The sequence below is a fragment of the Tamandua tetradactyla genome, chromosome 14, assembly GCF_023851605.1.
Source record: "Tamandua tetradactyla isolate mTamTet1 chromosome 14, mTamTet1.pri, whole genome shotgun sequence".
In the NCBI taxonomy this organism is placed as follows: domain Eukaryota; kingdom Metazoa; phylum Chordata; class Mammalia; order Pilosa; family Myrmecophagidae; genus Tamandua; species Tamandua tetradactyla.
The window spans coordinates 7,726,071-7,739,103 of record NC_135340.1 but is presented as its reverse complement, the minus strand read 5'-3'; the positions used below and the strand labels follow the sequence as shown (position 1 = coordinate 7,739,103).

The following is a 13,033-nucleotide window of genomic DNA, read 5'->3' as shown; positions in this document are numbered from 1 at the left end:
CTTATAGAAAACTCCTATTTAAAAAATTGTTCTATAAGGTCTATAGTTAAATATATAAATTTTTATTTACATTTTATTTACATTAGGAAAACATCAAGATGAATTTGTGGTTTGATGCCTGTCTTTATCAGTTTTTCCATTTTTTGGTAGAAAAGTTTCTGTCTTCTTATTTCATTAGTTTTCTTTAAGATGCTTGACATTTTAAGACAGATAGCATAGGGAAGAAGCTTAGTATAATTTAGGTGCTTTTTAACAACTAAAATGAATTTGTTAAAAAAATAATACCCTTAACTGTTTACCGGGTTTTTGTGTTTCAGATATTGTTATGGAACTTTATCAAAGGAAGCCCCATGCCACAGAACAGAAAGTGCTGGTTGTTTTATGGCATCTCTTAGGAAACATGACAAATAGTGGCTCTTTGCCTGGAGCTGGAGGAAATATACGAACAGCTACAGCTAAATTATCCAAAGCACTTTTTGCACAGATGGGTCAGAATTTGTTAATTCAGGCAGCATCTCAACCACCACATATCAAAAAGAGTTTGGAAGAATTACTTGATATGACAATTTAAAATGAATTATGACTCTTACTCTGATGAAATAGGGTATGATGAACAAAACTGTTTACATGATGACAAATGGGAACTTTTTCAGAGTTACATTTTCAGTGCCTGCACTACTCACCCAGTAAATTAAGTAAATGGCTATTTTATTTGCACCCTATGAGTACACATCTGTCCTATATCAACCCAACCACTTGCACTTATCACACAAAAACCTAAAATAGTTAGTATAGCCTAATATTCATGAAATACAAGGCCACACAGAATGAATCCAATTATAATATTTTTGAGATAAGTCCTGCTCATTTGCTCTATTCTATAGAAACTACAGTTTATTGTCCTATATGTACAATTAGATTTGTAATTAAAAATATACTTTTTATTATATAATCATGTTCTGCTATGTCTCATTACTCAGCCTTAGTTTATAAAATGGAAGAAAAGTTATTGAACTATGTTATCAGAAACTAAATTTTGTGTGCTATTTGTGGAAAACATGTATTTTTGAAATCAGTCTGCTAATATGATTGTACAGTATTAGCTTGCCTTTGCTGCTGTGTTAATGTGATATGTTTGCATACCTTTGGGGTTCAATCATCTATATAATTAAGAAATTTAGCAGGTTATAATAAAGCATGATAACCAAAGTTTTAGAAAACATTTGGAAATTTTAAATGCACGTTTTAAGAAAACGTGTTGAATGTAACTTCCCTATTTGTGTGTGCAAACACTAAATTTTATTTCTATATGTCATGACATTTATAAAGGTGTTATTTTGCTGCCCAGTTGTATAATTCTCAAAAATAGTGCCAGGTCTTCTATAGCTTTTCTCAGCATTCTTGAGCTACAAGTACTGTATGCATCTTAAAAAAGAAAAGGAATGTTATAAAATAAAAGGATTTATTTCTGTAGATGTGTGAGAGTTGTCCTATTTTCCTAACTTCCATAGTTGTTAAAATGGAAAAATATATTTTGTAATATTGACATGTTGCTTTCATCCTGACTGTAGATCTGGAATATAGTTCCAGCCTTGCAGATAATTGCTGTTTGGGCAAGTCATTACCTAGTTTGATCTCAGTTTTTTCATCTCTAAAATGTGAGAGCTGGGCTAGATTATTTTTGAGGTCCTATCTTACCCTAAAATTTTGTGAATCTCTCTGATCACTTTATTACAAATATGACATGTCCATTTTTTTTTTACTAATTATGTCACTCACCAATTTTCAAATGTGTTTGGCTGCTTTTTAAATTGGAATTTGTATGTTAATCTGCAACTCTTCTAAGAAAAACACAAAAATGGATTTTGCTTGTATTTGCCTGTAATTGAAGCTAAACTGAAAGGAAAGGACTTGGTTACTTGTTCTATTTATATGCACTGTTTTATAATTATATGCATACTTTAAAAATTCCTTTTCTTTTCTTCCATATATATTTTGTTATATTCCTATCGTTTAGACCAGGAGTTTTCAAGGCTTTTCTTAAAGATCCAGAAAGTAAATATTTTAGGATACAGACAGATAGTCCATATTCTTTATATGTATTTTTCCAACTGTTTAAAACTGTAAAGAACATTCTTAGCTCGGGCTATGGAAAACAGACCTGGCACAGCTTGCCAACCACTGGTTTAGACTCTTGATCTCAGTTGCACCTCTGAGGTGCCTTTGAATTTTGCCTCAACCTTTTGTGCAATGCATCGTTGAAATAATAATCACAAATTCCAGGTTTAATTATGTTTACTACCTTTGTTATGCCATTGCAAATGTGCTCACTAAATTTGCACTGATTGTTGAGTATATATAAGGTAAATTTTAAATTTCAAAGGCAAAAGGGGACCATTACTAGTTATAAGCTTAATTATTTCTTATTTTAGATAGATATGAATTGAACTTTTCACTGAAAAATAGTGTAGTACATATAATTACTATTAATAATGTGAAAATTTTACTTCACATAATCTGTTTGCTGTCCTTTATTATAAAGCAAATGGCCATTAATGTAACAGAGTCCCAAAATTTAAAGATTTTCTCTATTTTAATAACTTCTTGATATTGAGCACTTAGAAGTCTACATTTTGTTATCAAGAACTTTTTTCATATGTATTTTGACTACTGCATTTCCTAATATAACTTATGTAGATAGCTTGGTTGAACACCATAAGAACTTGGAACCTTGGGTAGGACATGAGATTTTGTTGGTTTGTCCAGAGTGATTTGATCAGTTAGTGGAAAAGTATTTGAAAAGTCCCCTTTGGGGAATGGTGAGAACTGGGCAAAATTCAGCTTCCCCAAGTTGAATTCTTGATATTCTCACAAGCAGTGTGGACAACCAAATCTATAGGCTGGGCCCCCAGTCTTGGGGTTTGTTCATATGAAACTTAATCCCACAAAGGAAAGGTCAAGCCTACTTAAAATTAGGCCTAAGAGTCACCCCCAAGAGAGCCTCTTTTGTTGCTCAGATGTGGCCTCTCTCTCCAGCCAACACAACAGGCAAACTCACCACCCTCCCCCTGTCTACGTGGGACATGATTCCCAGGGGTGTGGACCTTCCTGGCAACGTGGGACAGAAATCCTAGAATGAGCTGAGAGTCAGCATCAAAGGATTGAGAAAACCTTCTAGACCAAAAGGGGGAAGAGTGAAATGAGACTAAGTGTCAATGGCTGAGAGATTCCAAACAGAGTCGAGAGGTTATCCTGGAGGTTATTCTTACGCATTAAGTAGCTATCACCTTGTTATTCAAGATGTAACGGAGAGGCTGGAGGGAACTGCCTGAAAATGTAGAGCTGTGTTCCAGTAGCCATGTTTCTTGATGATTGAATAATGATATAGCTTTTACAATGTAACCGTGTGATTGTGAAAACCTCAACAGACAAGTAGAACATACGGAATAAAAATAAATATGGGGAACAAATGTTAAAATGAATTTAGTTTGAAATGCTAATGATCAATGAAAGCGAGGGGCAAGGGGTATGGTATGTATAATTTTTTTTTCTGTTGTCTTTTTATTTCTTTTTTTGAATAGATGCAAATGTTCCAAGACAAGATTATGATGATGAATATGCAACTATGTGATGATATTGTGAATTACTGATTATATATGTAGAACAGAATGATCAAAATAGGAATGTTTGCATTTGCTTTGTGTTTTTTGGTATTTAAAAAAATAAAAGAAAAAGATTAAAAAAAAAAGAACTATTTTCAAACCACAAGTCACCAAAGAATTGGAGACTGATAACCAGTTGAAGGAATTAAAGAAAAGCTGAAGGCCTGAAAAAATTGGCATAAAGGACCTTATTTTTATAATCAATGATAATTATAAAAGTCTAACCCCTATAGCACTGCAACTAAAAATGTTATAGAAATAAATTTTAAATGCATATTTAGCCAATGGAATTAATATCATGTAGACATTAAAAATCATATTGTTAAATACTGTGTAATCACAGGACAATGTTCATAGTTTTTTAAAGGGAAAAAATCCTGACTATAAAATAAGCACATATCAATATATATGTACAACAAAAATAGGACTGGAATGATATATATATTAATGGTGGTAGTCTGTAAGTAAATTAATTTTTTTCAGTGTACTTTTCTGCATTTTTTATGTTTTCAGAAATGAACAACATGTATTGCTTATATAATCATAGCATTTATATTACAATAAGTGAAGGTAATCCAATAAGATCTAAAAAGAAGGTAATGCAAAGAGAAAACATGACAGAGGAGAGATGGTAAGGAATATAAGAAATCTATTAGAGAAGTGGATAAAAGGGAGATTACATAGTGGGGCAAGATATTAAAAAGATAAAGAACACAAGACTTCGAGTCAGAATATGTGGATTTGGGATGCAGTTTTATGATTATTTTCCAAAGTGCATACATCTTGGGGTTGTTGCAAGATCTGAAATGAAAATGTATAATTTTAATTTATTTCCTGTATTTTATAATTAATATACATTATATTGTTCCAAATTAATATATAATATAAAATAACAAATTTTTGTATTTTTATATAATTTATTTCGTATTATAGGTAAGAAGTATTTGTAATCCTCAAATACTACACAAAGGTAATTCCCAACAGAGAATGAAGACAAAGATAAGCAGAAACCCTAGGAACCTTTAGTGCAAGATAAGCTAAGCCTACTTATTTCATGATTGGTTAAGGGTTTCAGTATGTCAAGATAAGGCAAAGTCAGGCAGTTAAGTACTATATTATCATTAATGAATTATAGTCTTATCACTCATACAAAGTATACTGTGAAGCAGAACAGATCATTCATACTTAAACACTTAGCAAAACAATACGATAAGCAGAGACAAAGGGATTAAAAGTAAATTGCAAGTTTGGCAAAGTAATTTTTATTTTCTAACTGCAGCATGATGTGTGAGGTCACATAATATATTAAGATGAAGACAGAGTGATCTAGTAGTACCACAATATGACTAGTCCTGAATGACTTTTTTTCACCAGTGACTTTTGCTCACCTATGCCTAGAATAGTATCATGGACCAGGGTAAGTGATCAATAAATATTTCTTATTTATTTATAAACATAATAACATACAAACACGAACATTCTTAACATATGATCATTCCATTCTTGGTATATAATCAGTAACTCATAATATTATCACATAGTTGTATATTCATTACCACGATCATTTCTTAGAACATTTGCATCAACTCAGAAAAAGAAATACAAAGGAAAAAACTCATACATACCATACCCCTCACCCCTCCCTCTCACTGATTGCTAGTATTTCCATCTACCCAATATATTTTAGCCTTTGTTTCCCCTATTTTTTTCTATACCCTTATCGCTCTCTTTCATTGATCACTAGCATTTCAATCTACTAAGTTTATTTTAACATTTATTCCCCCTATTATTTATTTATTTAGTACCAAATAAACATTTTTTGCTATAGTCTCACACATAAGTGAAAGTTTTAAAATATTAATTACCATCTATTTTCAACACCCTGCAGTATTGACATTCCTTTGTTCTTCCTAAATTTGTACATTTAGTCACTATCATTATACACTCCTAAATTTGTACATTTAGTCACTATCATTATACATTCTGGGCATTCCTAGATATTTATTTTTAATCCATATGTTTTACTCATCTGACCATATCATAGATAAAAGGAGCATTGGACACAAGGATTTCACAATCACACAGTAACAATGTGAAAGCTATATCATTATACAATCATCTTCAAGAGACATGGCTACTGGAACACAGCTCTACATTTTCAGGCACTTCCCTCCAGCCTCTCCAATATACCTTAACTAAAAAAGTGATATCTATATAATGCATAAGAATAACCTCCAGGATAACCTATCAATGCTGAAATCTCTCAGCCATTTACACTTTTTTTTGTCTCATTTCTTCCTTCACCCTCTTGGTTGAGAAGGTTTTCTCAATCCCTTGATGCTGAGTCCCAGCTCATTCTAGGATTTCTGTCCCATATTGCCAGAAAGGTTTACACCCCTGGGAGTCATGTCCCATGTAGAGATGGGGAGGGCAGTGAGTTTGCTTGTCATGTTGACTGAGAGAGAGAGGCCACATCTGAGCAACAAAAGAGGTTCTCTGGGGGTAACTCTTAGGCCTAATTTTACGTAGGCTTAGATTATCCTTTGCGGGGATAAATTTCGTATGAACAAAGCCCAAGATTGAGGGCTTGGCCTATTGCTTTGGTTGTCCCCACTGCTTGTGAGAATATCAGGAATTCTCCATATGGGGAAGTTGAATTTTCCCCCTTTCTCACCATTCCCCCAAGGGGACTGTGCTGGTTTGAAAGGAAGTGTGCCCCCTAGAAAAACCATGTTTTAATCAAAATCCCATTTCATAAAGGTAGAATAATCCCTATTCGATACTGTATGTTTGAAACTGTAATCAGATCATCTCCCTGGATGATGTAATTTAGTCAAAAGTGGTTGTTAAACTGGATTAGGTGATGACATTTCTCCACCCATTTGGGTGGGTCTTGATAAGTTTCTGAAGTCCTATAAAAGAAGAAACATTTTGGAGAAAGAAGAGATTCAGAAAGAGCAGCACCACAAAGCAGAGTCCACGAGCCAGTGACCTTTGGAGATGAAGAAGGAAAACGCCTCCCGGGCAGCTTCATGAAACCAGAAGCCAGGAGAGAAAAGCTAGCGATGATGCCATGTTCGCTATGAGCCCTTCCAGCTGAGAGAGAAACTCTGACTGTGTTCACCATGTGCCTTCTCACTTGAGAAAGAAACCATGAACTTCATTGGCTTTCTTGAACCAAGGTATCTTTCCCTGGATACCTTTGACTGGACATTTCTAAAGACTTGTTTTCGTTGGGACATTATCTTGGCCATAGAACTGTAAACTAGCATCTGATTAAATTCCCCTTTTTAAAAACCATTCTGTTTCTGGTATATTGCATTCCAGCAGCTAGCAAACTAGAACAGGGACTTTGCAAATACTTTTTTATTCACTGTTCAAATCACTCTGGGATTTACTGGGCATCACTCTGGACAAACCTACAAAATCTCATGCCCTACTCAAAATTCCATGTATTTATGGTGTTTGATTATATTAGGAAATGCACTAGTCAAATTATAAATTTTGTACCAAATAAACATTTTTTGTTTTAGTCTTACACATAAGTTAGTTTTAAAATATGAAAATTGCCATCTATTTTCAACATCTTACAATATTGACATTCCTTTGTTCTTTCTCATGCAAAAACATTTTTAAATTTGTACATTTAGTCACTATCATTGTACATACTAGGCATTCCTAGATTATACCATCTCAGTCTTTCTTGTCTATCTTTCCTTCTGATTTCATTTGTGCCCCCAGGCCTCCTCCCTCTATCATTCTCACATTCAGCTTCATTCAGCGTTCTTACATTATTGTATTACAGTTAGGTAGTATTGTGCTATCCATTTCTGAATATATTTCTTGAATAATATGTTGAATGATATATGTTTGATGCTTATTCTGGAGAAAGAAAGCAATGTTTTCAAGTATGGAGGGGATGTATTTTTAAAATTACCCAGTAGAGAGGGACAGTTGGATGGATCAGGGAAAGAGAATAGGCAAGGAAATCAACTTGGAAGCACCAGTCCATGGCCCACCTATGGTAAATGGATTTTGTCAAATGTGCTAACCTGATGGATTGATAACGTCTGACTGTGCAATATGGTGAAAAAAACCTGAAGTTACATCAGGTATCAATTGAAGGGAATACATTTGGTCAGCCATACAGGTTCAGAGCCAGACTCTACATAGTAAAGCTCTAAACTAGTAGAAGCCATGGGAATCAGCCATATGGCTCGGAGTACTATGATGGTAAGAGTGACTGAACTGGTGACATACTCAGATTTGGAAGATAAAGAAGTAAAAATTAATGAAGTTTCTAACACCAGCTATTGGCAGATGGGGTTATCATTAACTGAAACAGAATAATGGAGGAGAGATGATGGTGGGCAAAAGATCAATATAATGAGTTTAAGATGCCTATGAGAGAACTTTGACTCTTGAAGGTAGAGTACCTGAATTGAAGTCTCAGCTCTGAAATTTACTAATTCTAGTATTTAATAAGTGAATTTAATAAGAGCATGCTTGTAAAATGTTTTTCTAGTTTCTAGCTGCCAGAATGCAACATACCAGAAACAGAATGGATTTTAAAAAGGGGAATTTAATAAGTTCCTAATTGACAGTTCCAAGGCCGAGAAAATGTCCCAATCAAAACAAGTCTATAGATATGTCCAATCAATGGCATCCAGGGAAAGATACCTCGGTTCAAGAAGGCTGATGAAGTTCAGGGTTTCCCTCTCAAATGAGAAGGTACAAGGTGAACACAGTCACGGTTTCTCTCTCACCTAGAAAGACACATGGTGAGCACGGCATCATCTGCTAGCTTTCTCTTCTGACCTCCTGTTTCATGAAGCTCCCCGGGAGGTGTTTTCCTTCTTCATCTTCAAAGCACTGGCTGATGGACTCGCTGCTTCATGGTGCTGCAGCATTCTCTGCTCTCTCTGAATCTCTTTCGTTCTCCAAAATGTTTCCTTTTTTTTTATAGGACTCCAGAAACTTATCAAGACCCACCCAAATGGGTGGAGACATGTCATCACTTAATCTAGTTTAACAACACTCTTGATTAAATCATATCTCCAGGAAGATGATCCGATTACAGTTTCAAACATACAGTATTGAATAGGGATTATTCTACCTTTATGAAATGGGATTTTGATTAAAACATGGCTTTTCTAGGGGACATACATCCTTCAAACCAGCACAAATGTTTACTACATTTTTTGTCACATAGTCTTCAAGTGTTCTATCAATTTAGTCTTTGCATTCATGGATTCAGTCACTGAATTACAAGCAACCTAAACAAACCTTACTGGAATGAGCAAAATGAAATTTTTTATTGACGTTATATCAGATAAATCAATTTCAACCCCTCTCTGTTCTGGGACCTGTTAATATTAATAAACTTCCCTTTCTGGTGTCAATAGTCCTTGGCCCACCTGACTATCCATATAAAGATCCTTACAAATCAATGGAAAATGCAAGAACCAGGCTGCTCACTATTGGAATGGGAGGTTATAGGACAAGCAAAGGGGAAGGTTAGAATGATTCGTTTGGTACTGTATTAAAGCTGGAGACATCAGTATGAACTCATGTTTAGCTTGCTGTGGGTGAATATATATGGAAATATTGATAGATATGTTTATATGCATGGGTATATACATGGTTTAGTATATGAACATATACTCCTTATATCTGTGCTGCACATAGTGACTTTCTTCCAAAGGGTACAAATACAGAAAGGGAAAAAAAAGTAAATCTACAGTGGAGAACACACACAAACACTAACTTAGCCAGGTGATTAAGCTTAATATCATCAATGTTAAGTCCTCTTTATACCATATACCCTTGATATGATGTGATGAGAAAAGTCCTTTCCCTTTGTGGTCTTCTTCCCCCAAATCAATAACCCCAATATAATCAAAAGAAAAATAATGGATAAACTCCAATTTAAGGACATTCTATGAAATACTTAATTGCAGTACTCTCGAAAACTGTCAAAGTTGTCAACACAAAGTTAAGAAGTTGTCACAATCTAGACCCCTAAGAACACATCATAACTAAATGTAGTATCTTAAATGGGATCCTAGAACAAGGCAAAGGCTGTTAAGTAAAAACGAATGAAATCCAAAAGTATGGGATTAGTTAATATATCAATATTGACAAGTGTACCATGTAATGTAAGATGTTAACAATTGAGGAAACAGGGTCAGAGGTATTGTGGGAACTCTGTACTATATTCACAACTTTCTTTTTGTCAATTTAAAACTACTCTAATGATGTCTAAATGTTGTGTTAATTTTTTTAATTAATAAAAAAAAGATTAAAACTACTCTAAAATTAAAATTTTTTTTTTAAGTTATGCATTAAATCTTGCCCCTAACATGTAGCTGTGACATTGGAACTCTATGATCAGTACACATATGTTCTGAGGACTGGACTGGAGCTAGAAAAAATCTTTTTTTTCATGTGGTGTGGGCATTTTCCAAATGAAATAGCAAAAGATTTCATAAAGATGGGAAATTGATCAAAATGCTGAAAATAATTTTTAATGATTTATTATTATTATTAAACATGGGCAGGCACCTGGAATCGAACTCAGGTCTCCAGCATGGCAGGCGAGACTCTGCCACTGAGCCACCATTGCCCACCTGAAAATAATTTTTAAAACTTGTTTGACAGATAAATGCTTTGTTACATGTGGCCTAACCAGGCTTTGTGAAAATGTTTAAAGTGTCTGAGAATAGGTAACATTAAGTGATTTAAAATGATATTGAGAGGGCGGTGCAATGGTGGCTCAGTGGCAAGAATTCTTGCCTGCCGAGCTGGAGACCTGGGATTGATTCCCAGAGCCTGCCCATGCCCAAAAACAAATGATATTGAGATAATAATGAATAATTGAGTGTTCATTAACCTTTCTTCTTTAAATATAATTTTGCTATAAAGAAGAAGATTATATTGACCGAGTTAAAAGAGAGGAAGCTAGTTACATAAAGGTGATTTCTCTACGTCTTGATGGAGATTCGACAGAGAAAAGCAAAGCTACACTAGGTTTCTTAAATAGAAAATGATTTTTCTTGTATATTCTTAACAGCTCTACTGAGGTGTAATCGACATACAATAAACTGCACATGTTTAAAGTGTACAATTTGATGAGTTTTGACATATGCACCCAAGACTCATCAGAAATTAAGATAATGGATATACCCATCATCCTCCAAATGATCCTTGCGCCCCTTAGAAAATGATTTAAAATAAGGAACTAGGTGCATACAAAAAGGAACTAGGGCTATAGAAGAGGAAATTAGGGCAGCCACCACTAGAATTGTCAGTGAAAAAAACACACTATTGAATAATAGTAGCTAACACTTAAATAGTGCTACCACATAATAAATACTGTTCAATGCTTTACATATTAACTCATTCTCATAATAACCTCATGAAATGGGTACTATTAATATCATTTACAGGATTGGAAGATTAAGACCTAGAGAGATTATAACCAAGAGTTAAGAATTAACAAATAGAGGTGTCAGTGGCTGAGAGAGTTCAAATGGATTTCAGAGGCTATTCTGAAGGCTACTCTTATGCAAGCTTCAGCTAGATATTGCTATTTATCATGGTTTGTCAAACCCAACCAAGACCTTTCCTGCCAACCCTAAAGAACACCTGGGGCTCTATCTGAGATTCTACAAAGGTTCCATGCACTATGGTTACTTTACAGAAACCTACAAACTCCAGATGGGTTCCGAGGCTAGATGAGTCCTGAAACCTAGAGGAGCCAGCCTCTCTAGAAAAGATCAACTATTCCATTCCCTTATCTCATATTACTGAAAGCCTTTCCGACATGAAAAAGTTATAATGGTCATAGCCCAAATACCCCTAAAGATTGGGAGAAAGATCAAAGGAGAAGGTGGAGTTATAAGAGAGAAGATAGGATTTACCAAATGAGTATGACTATTGAATCATTATATTGATATTTCTTTTAGTCTCCAATGTCTTTGAGCAGCTACAAGGAAAAACCTAAAATTGTGGAATTGTAACCCATACCAAACTCTGAAGTCTGTTCTGTAATTGTTGAGGTGTGCTTTGAAATTTATTGCTTTTTTGTATATGTGTTATTTTTCAAAACAAAAAAATTAAATTTTCAAAAGAATTAACAAATAATTATAATTTCTGAATCATTATATAGGTGCTTTCCTTACTTTCTCACATATTATAAAATGACCAAAGAGAAATGGCTGTAGTTGCTGAACTGTGACCCCGCTGCCTTGATCTTTGATAATAATTGTATAACTATATATCTCTTATCTTGCGGTCATCAAAACTTTGTGACTGATCCCCAATTGTACCCCCTAATCCTGTTTTTCAACTTTAGTGTCTTGTGATCACAAAAGACAGCCCCTAATGTTTATTAATGAAGGGACCTGAGTCAGCCCAGAACGAACCCATTCCAGTTCCTAAACTATCTTGCTCGACGAACTTAGATTTAACCAAAATTGGCCTGCTTAGGTGCAGTAGCTTAAACTTTCTTCTATAAGTGACTACACCTCGTTATAATACTAAAAATCACACCCATCATCACATGAAGGCCGTCACTTCCTTCTATATTTTCTGTGACTAAATGTGTAACCTATCTGCACATGGTAAGCAGCTCACCTCTAACTGCACCATGTAGAGGCAGTGTGCTCATTATCCTAAAACCTGCTGGTCTTCTGACACTGTAAGACTATTAGAGTTACTGCAGTTCACCGAGACAGATTTTCAGGCTGATAGGCCATCTGATCTTCTGCTTCACACTTAGCAGTGAAAAACACTACTGAAATAACAGTAGCTAACACTTAAATAGTGCTGACTGCACAACAAATACTGTTCAATGAAACGGTATCTATGGAAACCCAGTAGCTCAGGAATTGGTCAGCTGAGCAACTGGGCAGAGAACCTACTGCTTTTGGTTGGTATCAAGGTCAAGGAATTTTCTCAAGGTCACACAGTAAGAAGAACCAGAATCCAAGCATTCTGGTTCAAGAGTTGGTGTTTTTCAAGCATAATGCTACATTGCCCCAGTGTGTTTTTAGTATAAAGAAAGACCTCTTGCAATGAGCCATATACGTCTGACAATTAGTAAGGTATTGGGGGTCAATCATATTAATACAAACATAAAATTGCAACTAATAAGTGTTACAATTTATATGTTTGTCAATTTTGAGGTGATAGTATTGTGAGGGAAAAAGTGTGACCACACAATATGTAGATAAATTTTTAAAGTTTCTGTTTACTCTTGGCAGTTTTTGGAAGTATTTTGTTGTTGTTGTTTTGTCTTTTCTTACCTTTGAAATCTGAAGTTCAGAATGTTTGCAATTATTTTAAGACTCTTAAGAAACTTGAGTTTA

The 13,033-nt window shown here is 34.6% G+C and overlaps 1 protein-coding gene across 7 annotated transcripts in view; it reads left to right on the top strand.

Annotated features, from left to right (window-relative positions):
* The window catches only part of TOGARAM1 (TOG array regulator of axonemal microtubules 1), a 138,243-nt gene extending 136,770 nt beyond the window's left edge, over positions 1 to 1,473 (top strand). For all 7 annotated transcript variants that reach the window (XM_077126864.1, XM_077126862.1, XM_077126863.1 and 4 more), the window contains one exon: positions 318 to 1,473. In XM_077126864.1, the coding sequence (XP_076982979.1) occupies positions 318 to 571 (254 nt within the window). In that variant the 3' untranslated portion in view covers positions 572 to 1,473. The remainder of the gene's footprint in view (positions 1 to 317) is intronic.
* Positions 1,474 to 13,033: the final 11,560 nt, after the last annotated feature.